Below are 19,129 nucleotides of genomic sequence, written 5' to 3'. Positions count from 1 at the left end.
CCCGCCTCGCAAATGTATGCGTGTGCCGAAATTCGGCACCGATGGTGTGGCTGCCCAAAATGTCGGGGAGTCCGATTTGTTCAGCGGTTAACGGCGGGCGTGCCAGCTCGAAGTGAGCAAAAAAAGTTGGACATTGCATTTCTGCTCGACAGAGTAAAATTTTTTTTCCCTTCTGAAAATTTAAGCCGGCACATAATACCAGTGGCTTAACAGACGAATAAAAGTCTTGTTTTTGTGTTCTTTTTTCGCCATTTAATAAAAATATATAAGTCAAACCACTCGAGTCACAAAAAAAATATATTAAAAAAATTAAAAGAGACTTAAAAACTTAAGTGCGACGAGAGAGGACCCAAATAAGCCAAAAATTAACGGCTTCGGCACCAAGGAGACCAGCTCGCGCACCAGAGAGGCCCACGAAATATTCAAGGCCAGGATTCAGTGCAGCGGCGCAAACCAGCCATATCCGCGACGCCGCCAGCAAGCGTCGGCGCAAACGTGAAGGCGACGAGACGAGCCACCAACGACCGGGCTCCAACAACGAAGAAGCGGCCACAGGCGAGACCCCGCCCACATCCACCGAGTGAGTCCGTTCCATTGTTTTGCCCATCCTCGTTCGAGCCCCTGGCAGAGTCAGAAGAAGACTCCTAATTGCACTCCCTGAAAAGGAGTAGATTTTTTTTATCGTTAAATTTGGTTAATTTGTATTTATAAAATATATTCATACATACGTAGGCACTTACGCCGAGCTTCACTTTAGAGTGCGAACGGTGAGGAAAACTCCAACGGTGATGCATCTGCGCCTGTAAAATATAAAAATCTAAAATTAACACTTGCGCGAACTATGCTCACATACTTACCCAATTTGAATTTACGCATTTATATCGCCCCTTACCACCCCCAGAGAGCTCTTTAGGTAGGGTAAGGTAGAATTAAGCGATTTAATACATACAATACACAATACGTGACATACCCAGTTTTAAGTAATTGTGTGGGCCATTGTTCCTAAATCGGCGCAACGATTGCCTCTAAAGTGCCTCATTGCGCGTTTCTTTTGCGGCGACTAGCAATATCCTTGTAGTGTTTCGTCGCCTGTTCCATTCAGTGTTGTAAAAAAAAAAAAAAAAAAAAAAAAAAAAATTTAATTCTATAAGAGAAAAATTTAGGAATTAAGGCGCTTTGTCAATTAGTATAAATATATGCAGCAGTAATACGCACCTGTGAAGTTAATGAATTATCCGCTTGCATGAGATCCTAAACAGCTGCAAGATAAATGCCATAAGCAATGATTATGATTGTTATACATTTTAAGAAAACGCAACCAATTATACGCACCTATTGAAAGAAATCATGTCCGGCTAAAATAATATTGCTGGGGAGAGTGGGCATTATGGCCGACACGGGCTAATATAGGCCATTTAGTGGCCAAAACGAGGGAGACGAGTGGAGGTGATCGTCTCATGGCAGGGCGGGTACGCTGGGTCCGGAACCGGGGCCCGATCTGGAAGAGTAAGGTGGATAAATAGTGTTTTTTTGTTAATTTATATTGAGTGTCTTACCTTTGTTGTTTACATTTTCATAGTTGTTACAGCTGTGTATTTTGTTCATGAGTTAGTAGTTCCGAATAATTGTTATCGATTATGCGGTTCATTTTGAGTAGTGTTGTGTGAGTCTGTTTTGCTACAGACGTGTAGCTTTGTTGTTATCGATTGTGCGGACTGCGGGCCAGGGATGGGACCACACCCAGAGAATCCGATGAGCCAGCCGGCGCGGCCCACTGAGAAACAAGCAGTTCCGTAACACGTGTGTGTAATAAATTTAATATATGGAAATTGCACGCATTATGTATTGTGCATATTCTTCCTGTTTACATTACCATTACCATAACTCTGACAAAAACGCTTCTTGCGTTTTCGTATTTTGATTTGTTTTTGAAAATATCGCTCTAAAATTATCGGCGTTAACCAAGTCAGTTGGTAAAAATATCTAAAATTGTTTAGAGGTATCGATACAGTATGAACATCCATAACGAGAAGCAAAAGGAGAATACACAAAGAAAAAATAATCAAAGTAAAGATTAATCTTATGCTAAATTAGTAATCAAAAGAATCAAAGTCAAAAATATTTTACTCACCCATATTCTGAGTTAAACATGGATACATTTGATGTATCTGATAGGAGCAGGTAAGAATAAAAATGTTGCCGTCCCAGCCAAACATATATGATATTTGTGAGACTATACAAACGGCTTAACATTCATGTGTATATGTGTATATACACTACATATAAACATTTTTTAACTATCATTAATTATTTTAGTTGGTACTTTGGCTCCATGTCGCGGCAAGATGCCACCGAAGTATTAATGAATGAGCGCGAACGGGGAGTCTTTTTAGTACGCGACAGCAACTCAATTGAGGGGGACTACGTCTTGTGTGTGAGGTAAGTAACAGTAACAATATAGAAATTATTTTGAAGGATTAACTTTAACTTTTATTTCAATATAGAGAAGACACCAAAGTTAGTAACTACATTATAAACAAGGTGCAGCAGCAGGACCAAATTGTTTACCGAATCGGCGATCAAAGTTTTGAAAACCTTCCAAAGCTACTCACATTCTATACGCTACATTATTTGGACACCACGCCTCTGAAGCGTCCCGCGCAGAAAAAACTGGAAAAGGTTATTGGCAAATTTGATTTCGTTGGAAGTGTATGTTTCACAGAAACTTATTTTAAACGCAACAACAACTTATCTAAACACCTATACGCTTTATATTTAGGATCAAGACGATTTACCGTTTCAAAGAGGTGAGGTTCTCACGATAATCCGAAAAGATGAAGACCAATGGTGGACTGCCCGCAATTCCACTGGCCTAGTTGGACAAATACCAGTTCCTTATGTTCAACGAGTAAGTTTTAACCTGCCAGTCAAAGGTCATTTAACAAAGATATTAAATATTGATACCCTTATTTACTATTGTATGATTTATTATTTATAATATAAGAAAATGGATCGGATAAAACTAGTTTTGGTCCATTCAACCTTGGGCCTCCACTTTTTACCCGGTCAGGGATTATCTGGAAAGTGTAATACACTTCAAAAATTAGCATTTAGCTCTGTCCGGACTATAAACACATCAATCTCAGGATATACAGAAGCACGACACTTGAAATTTTGAACGTAGGTCCTAGTGCCAGTTGACTTTAACTGACCCGTTTCCAAGTAATTTATAACGATTCAGCACATATATTATATATATACATATATCTTAGCTTTTAGAAGCTAGAATCACAAAATTTCAGATACAGCTCCCCGCTCCTCTACTTCTTACAATATATTATGTTTTCACTATTCACAGTTATAACATCTTCGGCGTGTCGGAGATATCCTTACTTTATCATCAATATTATGAGTTTTTATTATTTCTTTATAGTACGACGACTCTATGGAGGAGGATGGTATTGAGCATATGGCTAATTTAAACAGCAGCTCTTGCATTGCACGTTCAACCATTTCCTCTGGCATTTCCAATGTCGACTCCCCTTCCGTATCGTCCAGCCAGTTTAGTACATTGAAAAGGACAGATTTGAACGTACGTAATTGATGAATAACTTATCTATTTAAGTAAATAATCAAATCTTTTTACGCAGCGCAAGTTGCCAGCTCGAGCCCGTGTTAAACAGTCGCGCGTGCCTAATGCATATGACAAAACCGCGCTAAAACTGGAAGTTGGGGACATAATCAAAGTCACTAAAACCAATATAAATGGTCAATGGGAAGGGGAGCTAAATGGTCGCAAAGGCCATTTTCCATTTACGCACGTCGAATTTGTCGATGATTGTGATGTAACCAATAATTGTGCGGATATTCGATTAAATAACGATTGGGCGGAACAACAATAATTTTCAATTATAACTTATATTTTAAGTTAAAAGAATATATTAAATTGTAATGAATAAGTGATTACCAATTGTTAAAATATTATTCATATTGATTAATCTTAGATAATTCAAAAGAAAATCCAGATCACAAAGAAATTGATTGTAGAAAGGTGCAAAGTTAATTAATACGAGGACATCTTCGTTAACATGTAAAAAACGTTTACTTCTTTTTGGATCACATAAAGGGACGTAAACGTAAAGTCTGGAATTTTCTAATTAAAAATTGTAAGTATTGTTGTAATCATAGTACATAGGAAATAGTAGAGAGCATTGTTTGTCGTGCCAAATTTTACGTTTCAAATTTTTCTATAAAGAAACAAAGGACTGCGGTAGCATTAAAAATTATGCCATTTTGTCGAACATTAAATGCCAAGGAACTACAAGAGCTAGATGATTGGATGATCCATAAGCAGATCAAGCTAGACAATCGCACACGTCGCGATCTATCCGATGTTGTGACCGTCGCTCGACTCTTTAGGAAAGTCAATGCAAAGCTGGTAGACATGTACAATTTTAGCTCGCACAGTAGCTTTGCATTAAAGTTGGAAAACTGGAAGATGTTTAATTTGAAAGTACTGCGAAAATTGGGTTTTAAATTGTCTCGCAACGATCTAGAGCAGCTTGCCTCGGCCAGACTAACCGCTGCGCAATCGCTGCTCTATCATTTGATGTGCACCGAGCGAGATGGACCCAAACTAAAATTCCAACGACAAATGCATCCTCTGATGGCGGTGGCAACCCAGGAAGACATTCAGATGGTTAGAAATAATTTGGCAGGTAACACCTCGAATCAAATGCCAGTGCAGCTGCTGGAAAACGATAAGGAGCCTGCAGAGGACCCCAAGCAAGTGCCATATACAGTGTATAAGCAATTGATTCAGGAGAAACACAAGAAGGAAAAATATATCAGCTCAGTGCGCCAAAAAGTTAGGTTACTTCAAAGCCTCATCTTGGTAAAAGAAGAGCGGATCAACAATCTAATGAAACGTCTGGCCACACTTTCCAAACACACTCCACTTTAAAACTAACTATTCGTAATAATAGTTTTGTTTTCCTTTAGAATTAAATAAAACGACTTAAATTGCAGATGTAAGCTCGAAATATCATGTACTACTTAATTAGTTTTGTATCGTTCAAAAGTTGCAAAGTTTAACCACACACTATTATTTATATATGTATTTATAAATATATATATATATTAGCATTGATTCTTTCATATTTAATTTGCCTGTTGTTTGAAAACAGTATTAAGTATTTTTCTGCATTTTCCAACTTTGAACAAGTGGTCACATTGTATTGTATGTTTGCACAACAAAGGAATATATAGAAATGCCTGGAGGAAGAGTTGTTTTCTCACCTGTTGATACAGTTTCCTATTCAAATTTGGTAACTGCGCAATTATATATGAATAACGCATTATTTTAAGTTCCTATAACAAACGTTGTTCGTATATTATAGCAACATATGCATGTTATAAAGACCCATCTTCGCAGCCATACCAACATACAAAAGTACGCACAAACATTTATATACATTTTTAATTGAGGTTGCTTTATTTTGACATTTATTGCAGGTTGGCTTCATTTTTATATTCAATCTTATTGTCGGAACTGGAGCGCTAACTCTTCCAGGAGTATTTTCCAAAGCAGGATGGTGCCTCAGTCTTGTTGTTATAATAATACTAGCCATTATAAGCTATATCACAGTAACCTTTGTCATCGAATCCATGGCTGGCGCAAATGCGATAAAAAACTGGCAAAGCCTTCAAGTTCTGCGGCATCGACGCAGTTCAAATGAAGATGAAGATAATGAACGATTTTTCAATGCAGCAGCAAGCGAAACGACTCCTTTAACTATACAAAATGTGGAATTTCATTATTATCAATTGACGCACAAATTTGAGTTGGGGGAAATGGCAACTATATTTTTTAATGATTTTGGACGCATCTTGTTTTACCTGTGCTTTATCATTTACCTGTATGGAGATCTGAGCATATACTCTGCCGTGGTGGCCAAAAGTCTGCGCGACGTCATATGGTAAGAATGCAAAATCATATCCCTATAACCATTCAAAATGCAGACAAAAGCGAGTCGTCTCCGTAAAAGATTTTATTAATATAATATATCTTAGGTAAATAATTGCCACAATTATCGCTAGCCGATCCAGTTGCCTACCCTTTATACATTTCATTCAGCAATTATTTCATGTATTCAAAATAAATCGCAAATTTATATATGTATATCTATGAATGCTCATACAATGAATTTTCTTTGCAGTGAACATGAACATTCAAACACTTCGGATATCACGAAATTGGAATCAAATTCCATTCAATATCTTGGTAATTTTGAAGGAAACGAAACGAATGAACGAGCGTGCTGGAAAGATCATACCATATCGCGGCTAATCATGTACAGGATCATTTTAATTGGGTTCACACTTATTTTCGGGCCACTCGCAGTGCTCAGTATTCAGAAAACAAAGTATTTACAAATACTTACGGCTGTTTTTCGTTGCCTGGGTACGGATTTATTAGATTGGCTTGGTTAAATAAGTACAATATTTATTTGATTTTCAGCGTTCACGTTGATGATCTGCATTGCCCTGAAGATGCTCGCCACGGATGGGGCCAGAGGACGGCCTGTTGCCATTAATTTTTACGGCATTCCATCGTTATTTGGGGCGTGTGTCTACTCGTTCATGTGCCACCATTCACTGCCCAGCTTATTGGAACCCCTCAGAAGCAAGTCAATGGTGGCTAAAATTCTTTCATACGATTATATTGTAATTTGTACATTTTACATAGTACTAGCAATGACTGGCATTTTTGCATTCGAGCACGTAGAAGATCTTTACACATTGAATTTTCTGCCATATCAGGGCGTTCATAATAGTTTTTCATCAACTTTTTTTGTTGTCATTGATTATTTCCTGTCGTTGTTTCCGGTCTTCACATTATCCACTAGTTTTCCGCTTATAGCTATTACACTTAAAAATAATCTTCAAACCTTGTTTTTGGACATGTCCCATTATGATTCATATAGTATATTTATACGTTTACTTTTTCCCCTGCTTGCGATTCTTCCACCATTTTTTGTGACATATTTTACCGAAAATCTTTCTACTCTGGTGGCATTTACGGGCAGCTATGCTGGGGTCGGGATACAATATGTGATACCCGTTTTCTTGGTTTATTTCTCTCGAAAAACATGTTGTGAACTTCTGGGAAGTGGGATTATCAATTATTTCCAAAGCCCATTTCAATCAAATGCTTGGTTAGCTTTGGTTTCAACTTGGTCAATTGTATCCGTATTTTTAGTTACTATCAATTTATTCACTTAATTACTTACCTAAATTATAAACAATTTGCGTATATCAGCTGTGAAATTTCCTTTAAATTATAATATACACTTTCTTAAAATGAGTAACTGCTTGATCTGTAATTTGATCTCGCCACTAAATTTAAATTCTTATTTTAAATTTAAATCGACTAATATTTACTAATGTTCTCAAATGAATCCTGTAATTGGGCAAAATACATTTCACGGCCTTACATATTATTACAAACCGAAAATGTAACATAATTAACTTTAGTATGTATATTGAGACACAAACAGGAACAATTTGGCAACGCTTTTCCCGCGAGGCATTCCATTTGTAAACACCGTCATACTCAGATCAAGCTCAACATCTTGGGGTCCCTCCAGTGCCTTTTTTAATATAAGATTAACCTGGTTGTTGCTCTTCAATGTGCTGTCAAATAAGATCGAAAATATTTTATTACAATATACATTTTTATTATTATCAATTGAGATTCTGTAGATGTCATGTAAAAAAAAGTATTCGTATTTAATAAAACCTATATGTATCATATAGTATAGACTATTATTATATTTTCTTTATACGTTCTGATGGATAAGTCTACAAGAGCTCTAAAATACCCTATGCATAACATTATTAGTAGGTATGTTACTTACTCAAAATAAATCTCCGAAGCTCTTTCAACATTGGGGGCCGCTTGAACTCGAACAACATTCAAATCGAAATCAATGTCGTCATACCAAATGGGTCCTCGTAGTGTAAATATTGTGCGACCATCTGGTGGAATCATTAATTTCGACACAAATGTTATAAAATTGTACGTGTATGCTGATGGTTTTGTGTAACATTCATCTCCCTCACAAAAGTTATTAGTTTGTCGGCATCGGCTGAAAGTAGCAGAAACTTATTGAATTATTTTCCGAATATTAAATTGAACTCGATAGAAAGCGGCGACCCAGGCCATCAAAATTCGATAAATAAATACATTTCTATGATATATGGGTTCTGGATATGATATATGGGTTCTTGGATAACTACGAGTGCTTGATGATTATGGTATGATATCCGAAAAGTGACATATTCTTGATTATATATGAATAACGCATTATTTTAAGTTCCTATAACAAACGTTGTTCGTATATTATAGCAACATATGCATGTTATAAAGACCCATCTTCGCAGCCATACCAACATACAAAAGTACGCACAAACATTTATATACATTTTTAATTGAGGTTGCTTTATTTTGACATTTATTGCAGGTTGGCTTCATTTTTATATTCAATCTTATTGTCGGAACTGGAGCGCTAACTCTTCCAGGAGTATTTTCCAAAGCAGGATGGTGCCTCAGTCTTGTTGTTATAATAATACTAGCCATTATAAGCTATATCACAGTAACCTTTGTCATCGAATCCATGGCTGGCGCAAATGCGATAAAAAACTGGCAAAGCCTTCAAGTTCTGCGGCATCGACGCAGTTCAAATGAAGATGAAGATAATGAACGATTTTTCAATGCAGCAGCAAGCGAAACGACTCCTTTAACTATACAAAATGTGGAATTTCATTATTATCAATTGACGCACAAATTTGAGTTGGGGGAAATGGCAACTATATTTTTTAATGATTTTGGACGCATCTTGTTTTACCTGTGCTTTATCATTTACCTGTATGGAGATCTGAGCATATACTCTGCCGTGGTGGCCAAAAGTCTGCGCGACGTCATATGGTAAGAATGCAAAATCATATCCCTATAACCATTCAAAATGCAGACAAAAGCGAGTCGTCTCCGTAAAAGATTTTATTAATATAATATATCTTAGGTAAATAATTGCCACAATTATCGCTAGCCGATCCAGTTGCCTACCCTTTATACATTTCATTCAGCAATTATTTCATGTATTCAAAATAAATCGCAAATTTATATATGTATATCTATGAATGCTCATACAATGAATTTTCTTTGCAGTGAACATGAACATTCAAACACTTCGGATATCACGAAATTGGAATCAAATTCCATTCAATATCTTGGTAATTTTGAAGGAAACGAAACGAATGAACGAGCGTGCTGGAAAGATCATACCATATCGCGGCTAATCATGTACAGGATCATTTTAATTGGGTTCACACTTATTTTCGGGCCACTCGCAGTGCTCAGTATTCAGAAAACAAAGTATTTACAAATACTTACGGCTGTTTTTCGTTGCCTGGGTACGGATTTATTAGATTGGCTTGGTTAAATAAGTACAATATTTATTTGATTTTCAGCGTTCACGTTGATGATCTGCATTGCCCTGAAGATGCTCGCCACGGATGGGGCCAGAGGACGGCCTGTTGCCATTAATTTTTACGGCATTCCATCGTTATTTGGGGCGTGTGTCTACTCGTTCATGTGCCACCATTCACTGCCCAGCTTATTGGAACCCCTCAGAAGCAAGTCAATGGTGGCTAAAATTCTTTCATACGATTATATTGTAATTTGTACATTTTACATAGTACTAGCAATGACTGGCATTTTTGCATTCGAGCACGTAGAAGATCTTTACACATTGAATTTTCTGCCATATCAGGGCGTTCATAATAGTTTTTCATCAACTTTTTTTGTTGTCATTGATTATTTCCTGTCGTTGTTTCCGGTCTTCACATTATCCACTAGTTTTCCGCTTATAGCTATTACACTTAAAAATAATCTTCAAACCTTGTTTTTGGACATGTCCCATTATGATTCATATAGTATATTTATACGTTTACTTTTTCCCCTGCTTGCGATTCTTCCACCATTTTTTGTGACATATTTTACCGAAAATCTTTCTACTCTGGTGGCATTTACGGGCAGCTATGCTGGGGTCGGGATACAATATGTGATACCCGTTTTCTTGGTTTATTTCTCTCGAAAAACATGTTGTGAACTTCTGGGAAGTGGGATTATCAATTATTTCCAAAGCCCATTTCAATCAAATGCTTGGTTAGCTTTGGTTTCAACTTGGTCAATTGTATCCGTATTTTTAGTTACTATCAATTTATTCACTTAATTACTTACCTAAATTATAAACAATTTGCGTATATCAGCTGTGAAATTTCCTTTAAATTATAATATACACTTTCTTAAAATGAGTAACTGCTTGATCTGTAATTTGATCTCGCCACTAAATTTAAATTCTTATTTTAAATTTAAATCGACTAATATTTACTAATGTTCTCAAATGAATCCTGTAATTGGGCAAAATACATTTCACGGCCTTACATATTATTACAAACCGAAAATGTAACATAATTAACTTTAGTATGTATATTGAGACACAAACAGGAACAATTTGGCAACGCTTTTCCCGCGAGGCATTCCATTTGTAAACACCGTCATACTCAGATCAAGCTCAACATCTTGGGGTCCCTCCAGTGCCTTTTTTAATATAAGATTAACCTGGTTGTTGCTCTTCAATGTGCTGTCAAATAAGATCGAAAATATTTTATTACAATATACATTTTTATTATTATCAATTGAGATTCTGTAGATGTCATGTAAAAAAAAGTATTCGTATTTAATAAAACCTATATGTATCATATAGTATAGACTATTATTATATTTTCTTTATACGTTCTGATGGATAAGTCTACAAGAGCTCTAAAATACCCTATGCATAACATTATTAGTAGGTATGTTACTTACTCAAAATAAATCTCCGAAGCTCTTTCAACATTGGGGGCCGCTTGAACTCGAACAACATTCAAATCGAAATCAATGTCGTCATACCAAATGGGTCCTCGTAGTGTAAATATTGTGCGACCATCTGGTGGAATCATTAATTTCGACACAAATGTTATAAAATTGTACGTGTATGCTGATGGTTTTGTGTAACATTCATCTCCCTCACAAAAGTTATTAGTTTGTCGGCATCGGCTGAAAGTAGCAGAAACTTATTGAATTATTTTCCGAATATTAAATTGAACTCGATAGAAAGCGGCGACCCAGGCCATCAAAATTCGATAAATAAATACATTTCTATGATATATGGGTTCTGGATATGATATATGGGTTCTTGGATAACTACGAGTGCTTGATGATTATGGTATGATATCCGAAAAGTGACATATTCTTGATCTGTGTTTTCTGTACGATAATTAATTTTAATAATTTGGTGACTTTGACATTTTAATTTTCGAGAAAAGCTCATAGAGAACATTACTCGGTATTCTTTATAGTTTCCCATATAGTAGTATAAACGGACGGATGAGCGATGTGGCTAGATCGACTCGGGTTTAAGTGCTGATCAGAAACATATATGGTTATGGAATCTCGGGGGTATCTATCGGCCAGTTTTTTTATCGTACTTTTTTTGATCCTGATCGTTTATATAGCCATTGGGACAGTTGATGGTGGTGCATTTAAAGCTGCCTCGAATGTTGGTGCATATGTCATTCTGCGAAAAAAAACATAAATAATTCTAATAAACAATAGTAGGTTATTCATAAGCTATTCACCCGGCCAGTGCACACATGATTCTCGCTTTTTGTTTCACATTCGTCAATATCCCGACAGGTGTTCTTGTCAGCCGCCAAAGTGTAGCCGCGGGGACAGGAGCATTGGTAGGATCCGGCCGTGTTGATGCAATAGCTAATCGGATTTTTAAAGAATAATACAGAAGTGATATATCACTAAAATATTATAAACAAGATAAAAGGTGATTACCCCATGCATAGCTTATAATCCTTATGCACTTCGCATTCATCGATATCGTTGCAGGTGCGATTGTCCTGGCTGAGTTCATAGCCTGAGTTGCAAGTGCAGCGATAGCCGCCCCAAAAGTTAACACATTTCTGCTGGCAGAGCCCCGGTATGGACTGACATTCATCGACATCGAAGCACTGCGAATGGGTTTGCCAATTGTCCTGATCGGGGCCATTGAGAGGCTTCTTTTGGAATCCTGATTTGCATTCGCAATAGTAAGAACCAATTGTATTAAAACAGTGGGCATTCGAGGAGCAAACGGGCTGATCCTGTGCACACTCGTTGATGTCCTCGCAACTATTGACACCATCCGGCAGACGTGTCACCTGATGGCCAGGTGGACAGGCGCAGATATATCCACCATGGCGATTGCGACATATTTGCTTTTCGCCACAGTTGTGATCGCCTGTCTCGCACTCATTGATATCTGAGTTTTTGTAAAGGCAGGTTTCTGAGTAAAGCATAATTACAAATTACTTTTGCACACAAACCAACGCAAGAGGTTCCATCGGAGGTTGACCTTAGTCCGGCGGGGCATTGTATTAGGCTTTCGCAGCGGTACGAGCCATTTGTGTTGATGCAGCGCTCATGGTTCATACATGGCTTGTACTCGATGCACTCGTTTATGTCTGTAAAGGAAATCTTTATTAATTTCTATTTAAATTTTTGACATCACTTAATGGGAAATTAATAGAACAGGTTGTACAAGATATGGCCGACCGTAATTATTAGTCGGATTTCAATCAGGTGGGAAATTAGAACAATTGCTTGTATGATCAACAACCATTCGAATTTTGAAGTGTCGATAACGGTGACGACATCCGCGGTTATTCGTATTTTGACACAAGGCATGTATGGCATAGCGACATAGCTCCACCGACATATTTCCGCCCAATACTATTTGCCGGCGGAATTATGTCGCTTTTTTCTGGCGAAATTATGAAGTTTGATTTTGAATTTACCGACACAGGCACCCAAACTGTTTCTGTGAAATCCGGAGGTACAGGGCCGTTGAGCTATCGATCCATAATTAGTCAAATAACTGGGAGCATAATCCAAACGATTGTAAGCCTGTTGCGAAACAAATTGTGGATTCATATCTCGCCCTGGTGCGGGCGTTGTTGATGTAGCTGGCAACGGGGTCGTGGTCGTCGTTGTGGTGGATGTCGTAGTCGTAGTTTTCCTGTGGCACCGAAAGGATCCTTTGGTGTTGTAGCAATCATAGTTCAATGGACAATTGTGTGTGTTAAGCGCGCATTCATCGTCATCTTTGAAGAAACAATTCGTTTCCAGTTAGATTATTTGGTAACTCACAAATATAAATCTGATTAGCTTATATGCATTTCGTATTTGTTACAAATAAGTCCCATTCAGATGTACGTTTACTTCAAATTATTCTTACCATCGCAATTTCCAGTCTCGGCGTTCAATGTATATCCCGTGCCGCACGATGTCCAGCGCTATGAAAATATTTAATAAATTTAATTGGATGTGCCTTTTTTTTAAATTGATATAAGCAAAAATACCGTGCATATATATGAACCGATCGTGTTATCACATCTTTGAGTTGACAGGCAGTTGTGATTGTTAATCGAGCACTCATTAATATCTACAGGAAGTGTGCACATACATCATTCGAGCATAATCATATGCATACGTAAGTAGATAGATAACATAGTTGGCCGGAGGAGCATACTCACCCACGCATTCATTTTGTGTCACATCCAGGCTGTAGCCGGGCAGGCAGTCACAGTGATAACTGCCTACAGTGTTTTTGCACTCCTGGTGCATTTCAGTCTTGCAAGAGTTTGTCGCATTATAATTGCACTCATCAATATCTGCGCAGCTTCCCTCATTTAGGTAAAAGCCAGTCCCACAAGCCTGGCTATCTACCGGATTACAGTCATATCCGCCGCGATAATTGCTGCATTTATATCCCTTTTCGCATGGCGACTGAATGCACTCGTCTTCATCTATTCAGTATATATATATTAATCAATGTATTATTAATACTAGCGGATGCTGCCCGACATTGCCCGTACCACATTTTCTGCTTAATATTATATATATATATATATTTTATTTTACCCAGTTACCGCGCGTCAAAAATTTGAATCTGCGCGTAATACCTCAAACTACATTTCATGTGTATGCATATATGTGTGTGTATGTGTGTAGGCATGTTTGTTAGTGGATGCATGCATTTATGTATATATGTATGCATTCATTCTTGCTTTCTAAAACCGAACAGATTTGTCGCTGTTCTTCAAATTTAAGTATAACGAATTTCTACCAAGTGCTCTCCTCGTCCTCGTCAACGCTCCTCCTGTGGAGGAGCAACTGTGGTGGAGGCGGTGGAGGGGGTAAGTAGATATGTATGTAGATGTATTTATGATGTATGTATGTAGATGTATGTATATTGATATATGTATGTAGATATATGTATGTGGATATATGTATGTAGATGCAGATGCATGCATGTAGTATGTATGTATGTCGGTATATGTATGTAGATACTCTGATTGTGCTAACCTATTTGCCAATTTTTTCCAATCAACTTACTCTTCGTCTGTCCTAATACTAATTCCCTTATACTATTTCCTCCTTAAGTTCTATACCTCCTCCCATTATTTCACACTCCTCTCTCCTATTAGCTATAAACTCTTTAAAATCTTCTTACTCTCCTGGGCCTGACAATATTCCAAGTTGTCTACTCCATTATCCATTGCTAGATCTTTTTAATCTATCTCTTGAATCTTCTGTCTATCCATCTCTTTGGAAAGAATCTTATATCATTTCTCTCCACAAAAGGTGGAAAGTTTGATATACAAAATTACAGGGGCATTGCAAAACTGTCCGCTATTCCTAAATTATTTTAAAAACGAGAAAGAAAGGCTATCTTCGGCACGCCGAAGATCTAATACCCTTGCATACCCAACCTTTTCATGATGCTTATAGTGCTTTGCCCGTAGCACAGAGAAAATAGTTAATGCCGAGTTTGGTCAAGATATCTTGATAAACAAAATGTATTTTCATACAAAAACTTAATTTTCGACCGATCGTTCCTATGGAAGCTATATGATATAGTGGTCCGATCTTAATAGGATTTTGCATATATATGAGGACCTTAGTAAAACTAATAATTGCCGAGTTTGGTCAAGATATCCTTGTAAACAAAATGTTTTTTCATACAAAAACTTAATTTTCGATCGATTGTTCCTATGGCAGCTATATGATATAGTGGTCCGATCTTAATAGGATTTTGCATATCTATGAGGAGCATAGTAAAACTAATAATTGCCGAGTTTGGTCAAGATATCTTTGTAAACAAAATGTTTTTTCATACAAAAACTTAATTTTCGACCGATCGTTCCTATGGCAGCTATATGATATAGTGGTCCGATCTTAATAGGATTTTGCATATATATGAGGAGCTGAGTAAAACTAATAAATGCCGAGTTTGTAAAAGATATCTTGATAAACAAAATGTTTTTTCATACAAAAACTTAATTTTCGACCGATCGTTCCTATGGAAGCTATATGATATAGTGGTCCGATCTTAATAGGATTTTGTATATATATGAGGACCTTAGTAAAACTAATAATTGCCGAGTTTGGTCAAGATATCTTTGTAAACAAAATGTTTTTTCATACAAAAACTTAATTTTCGATCGATTGTTCCTATGGCAGCTATATGATATAGTGGTCCGATCTTAATAGGATTTTGCATATCTATGAGGAGCATAGTAAAACTAATAATTGCCGAGTTTGGTCAAGATATCTTTGTAAACAAAATGTTTTTTCATACAAAAACTTAATTTTCGACCGATCGTTCCTATGGCAGCTATATGATATAGTGGTCCGATCTTAATAGGATTTTGCATATATATGAGGAGCTGAGTAAAACTAATAAATGCCGAGTTTGTTCAAGATATCTTGATAAACAAAATGTTTTTTCATACAAAAACTTAATTTTCGACCGATCGTTCCTATGGCAGCTATATGATATAGTGGTCCGATCTTAATAGGATTTTGCATATATATGAGGAGCTGAGTAAAACTAATAAATGCCGAGTTTGTTGAAGATATCTTGATAAACAAAATGTTTTTTCATACAAAAACTTAATTTTCGACCGATAGTTCCGATGGCAGCTATATGATATAGTGGTCCGATCTTAATAGGATTTTGCATATATATGAGGACCTTATTAAAACTAATAATTGCCGAGTTTGGTCAAGATATCCTTGTAAACAAAATGTTTTTTCATACAAAAACTTAATTTTCGACCGATCGTTCCTATGGCAGCTATATGATATAGTGGTCCGATCTTAATAGGATTTTGCATATATATGAGGAGCATAGTAAAACTAATAAATGCCGAGTTTGGTCAAGATACCTTGATAAACAATATGTTTTTTCATACAAAAACTTAATTTTCGACCGATCGTTCCTATGGCAGCTATATGATATAGTGGTCCGATCCAGCTGGTTTTCACATATGTGCTGCGTGCAACAGAAAGACGGACTTCTGCAAAATTTCATTAAGATAGCTTTAGAACTGAGAGACTAGTTCGCATAGAAACAGACAGACGGACATGGCTCTATCGACTCGGCTGTTGATGCTGATCAAGAATATATATACTATATATGAAATTTTAGATGTAGATGCTCCCAGTTCCCGCGCAGATCGAGTTTGTTTCAGAAATTCGATAACTTACTCGGTTTCCAAGCATTCGATAAAAATCGATATCGATATCCTGTTTTTTGGGCAATTTTAGTAAATAATAAGAGCTAGAGTCACCAAACTTGGCATATAGCTTCTAAAATAGAATATATATATGCATTTAATGTTGGAAGAAGAGGGTTCAGGGTATCCCCTAGTCGGGAGCTCCCGAGGCAAAAGGTGTACTTGGATTCATTAAACGATGGTCTAAAGAGTTTAACGATCCTTTTATATCGAGACTTCTGTACATCTCTTTTGTTCGCCCTATCCTTGAATACTGTTCTTGCATCTATTGTATAATCTATTGAATAATGAGGAAGACACTCATTTTGTCGACCATTAATAAATAAATAAATAAATAAATAAATACATGTATGTCGATATATGTATGTAGATGCATGTATGTAGATGTACATATGTATGTATGTATATATGTGTGTGTATATATGTACGTATGTGTATGTATGTACGTATGTCTATATGTATGTATTTATTGAACTTAAAGGTGGCGCCCTCTGACTTAGCATATTCACAAATTTGAATGCCATATTTATGCCCATATCGTAGCTCGGACGATAAACATACTTATAATGGATTCAACATAAAATTTTAAATAGTGTAGTGCCGGAAGCAGCTCTATTAGTGCCAATGTACGCATTTTCTACTTAATATTGAGGCACATTTTATGTTAAAAATGATTTTTCTAATGCTATTTGGACTAGACAAAGGGATAACCTGTGGTAGCACAGTTTCGACTTAATGCATTTACGTACCTTCACATTCCTCCGACTTGATATTGTACAGATATCCTGGGGGACAGCTCTTTGCCTTGACATTTAGGCAATGATATCCACCGATAGTATTGTGGCAATATTGAGTTGATTTGCACTCATGCAGTTGCTCCTTGCATTCATCGATATCGACGCATTTGCCTTGTTTAGCATCCAAAATATATCCGCCGGGACATAGATGATCTTTGTTCTCGGAACAAGTAACATTGTTATCGTCCAAAGTGTAGCCGGGATTACAGCTGCATTTGTAGGCATCAAATGTATTTTCACAAATATGCGCGCAAAGATTTGGAATTTTTCCACAAATATCATCTGTGAAGGATATATTTCGATTCATATACTAGGTGAAGAAAAATTAATTATGAATTCCGGATACTCACCATCATCAGCCAGGACAATAGTTCCATCCTGATCCTCGTCATCCGGCTTGGCATCTTCTTCTTCTGGCTCAGCATGATGGGCATCTATGTCAAGTGTATTCTCCTTTTCATCCGATTGATTGGCAAAACCATCCTCGGAGCAGCAAATCCGATATGAATCTATATTCGAAAGAAATGAAAACAAGGGGTCCCTGCATTTTTGCTGGCTAGCCTTAACTGCCAAGCCAACTAGAAGCCCCCCCAAAATAGTTGTATATTATTATTAATTATCGCTAATTAATTATAGCTTGTAAAAACTTATCCCATACCTTGACAGGCTCGGCAGCAATTTTTATATGTAGTCGACGAGCCATTATCACAAGAAGTGCCTTCTAAGGCAGCCAGGCGACCCAGCTCACAATGTTGACGATCGAGTTCTCTGGAACAGCAGACGCCAATTGTCGAGGAGCACAATCCAATCCAGAGTCTGGATATGTTGGCTACGGCCGATTCCATTTTTTCGCATTCATTTGTGGTGCGTGCATTTCTCAGTCCAATTATGCAACATTTTCGTATATAATCGGATATTTGTTCTTCATCATAAAAATAAACTCGATTTAGTTACATAATATCAAACAAACCTAATAATATAATAATATGAGCTAAAATCAAGCATGTTCAACTTGAAGTAAAGATTTATTCTCTTATCTTGCGCCAGGCAAACAAAGCCTCACGAGATAACAACAAGAATTTCAACCCTCAAAAGACTTTCTGTCCATATATACTTATTTTAAGTTTATTTTTTCTTGCATCAAGAAATGTATTCCGCTTGGAAATGAAAGTTCTTTGCATATGTATTTCCAATCAAATCTTAATAATGCGATTATCTTTCATTTTAGTTCATCATATGTAGGCAGAAGCTTTTTGACTCACCGTCTGCTAATACTCTTCCCCAGGTCAGGAAAAAAAGAATGCCGATTATATTTATGATATGAGAAGTGCGCATATCGAATAGTTGAAGCTTGACATCAATTTATGTCGGCGAATTAATTGTTCTTTCTGTGGCCTTCCGCCTCGGTTTATGTGTGTAATGTGCGTTATAAGACTACTTTCTCAACTGAAAGCCAGTAACTTATGAATACATAAAAAAATAAATGCTTGTATGTCGTGTAACGCGTGCGACAAATACAGAGATAAAGATACAGAGATATAAATACAGTATCTCGTATCTCACAAGGCGATGACAACTTTTGAATTAACGTTGAT

The 19,129-nt window shown here is 36.8% G+C and overlaps 5 protein-coding genes and 1 long non-coding RNA gene across 7 annotated transcripts; 4 read left to right on the top strand and 2 right to left on the bottom strand.

The window, feature by feature from the left end:
- Positions 1 to 871: 871 nt before the first annotated feature.
- LOC115766777 lies at positions 872 to 1,577 on the bottom strand. Of its 2 annotated transcripts, XR_004018323.1 has the most exons (5): positions 1,557 to 1,577; positions 1,333 to 1,498; positions 1,216 to 1,259; positions 971 to 1,089; positions 872 to 907 (listed from the first exon to the last, which is right to left on the bottom strand). It is a non-coding gene; the product is annotated as an uncharacterized LOC115766777 (long non-coding RNA). The 2 variants fall into 2 exon arrangements; XR_004018322.1 differs by having other exon boundaries at positions 971 to 1,259.
- Positions 1,578 to 1,803: 226 nt separating this feature from the next.
- On the top strand, positions 1,804 to 4,098 carry LOC115766808 (adapter molecule Crk). The gene is made up of 6 exons (XM_030710832.1): positions 1,804 to 2,181; positions 2,317 to 2,439; positions 2,505 to 2,709; positions 2,780 to 2,908; positions 3,434 to 3,592; positions 3,651 to 4,098. Exons 1-6 carry the CDS (start codon positions 2,150 to 2,152, stop codon positions 3,900 to 3,902), a joined length of 900 nt encoding a protein of 299 aa, XP_030566692.1. The 5' UTR covers positions 1,804 to 2,149; the 3' UTR covers positions 3,903 to 4,098.
- Positions 4,099 to 4,285: 187 nt separating this feature from the next.
- Positions 4,286 to 4,963, top strand: LOC115766800 (sperm flagellar protein 1-like). Its single transcript, XM_030710825.1, has one exon. The coding sequence runs from the start codon at positions 4,286 to 4,288 to the stop codon at positions 4,961 to 4,963; it is 678 nt and encodes a 225-aa protein (XP_030566685.1).
- A 272-nt stretch (positions 4,964 to 5,235) lies between these two features.
- On the top strand, positions 5,236 to 7,307 carry LOC115766805 (transmembrane protein 104 homolog). Its single transcript, XM_030710830.1, has 4 exons — positions 5,236 to 5,327; positions 5,515 to 5,978; positions 6,219 to 6,463; positions 6,521 to 7,307. Exons 1-4 carry the CDS (start codon positions 5,271 to 5,273, stop codon positions 7,282 to 7,284), a joined length of 1,530 nt encoding a protein of 509 aa, XP_030566690.1. The 5' UTR covers positions 5,236 to 5,270; the 3' UTR covers positions 7,285 to 7,307.
- A 952-nt stretch (positions 7,308 to 8,259) lies between these two features.
- Positions 8,260 to 10,539, top strand: LOC115766807 (transmembrane protein 104 homolog). Its single transcript, XM_030710831.1, has 4 exons — positions 8,260 to 8,319; positions 8,526 to 8,989; positions 9,230 to 9,474; positions 9,532 to 10,539. The coding sequence occupies exons 1-4, from the start codon at positions 8,275 to 8,277 to the stop codon at positions 10,293 to 10,295; spliced, it is 1,518 nt and encodes a 505-aa protein (XP_030566691.1). The 5' UTR covers positions 8,260 to 8,274; the 3' UTR covers positions 10,296 to 10,539.
- On the bottom strand, positions 10,525 to 18,960 carry LOC115766804 (fibulin-1). Its single transcript, XM_030710829.1, has 14 exons — positions 18,797 to 18,960; positions 18,193 to 18,456; positions 17,885 to 18,112; positions 17,487 to 17,816; positions 13,690 to 13,962; positions 13,516 to 13,598; positions 13,392 to 13,449; positions 12,952 to 13,257; positions 12,481 to 12,618; positions 11,951 to 12,416; positions 11,743 to 11,875; positions 11,593 to 11,681; positions 10,931 to 11,161; positions 10,525 to 10,706 (listed from the first exon to the last, which is right to left on the bottom strand). The coding sequence occupies exons 1-14, from the start codon at positions 18,867 to 18,869 to the stop codon at positions 10,544 to 10,546; spliced, it is 2,835 nt and encodes a 944-aa protein (XP_030566689.1). The 5' UTR covers positions 18,870 to 18,960; the 3' UTR covers positions 10,525 to 10,543.
- Positions 18,961 to 19,129: the final 169 nt, after the last annotated feature.

This window comes from Drosophila novamexicana, unplaced genomic scaffold (genome assembly GCF_003285875.2).
Source record: "Drosophila novamexicana strain 15010-1031.04,08,12 unplaced genomic scaffold, DnovRS2.1 tig00001222-arrow-arrow-pilon, whole genome shotgun sequence".
Classification (NCBI taxonomy): Eukaryota; Metazoa; Arthropoda; class Insecta; order Diptera; family Drosophilidae; genus Drosophila; species Drosophila novamexicana.
The sequence above is the reverse complement of the archived record's forward strand: the minus strand, read 5'-3'. Positions and strand labels throughout refer to the sequence as shown.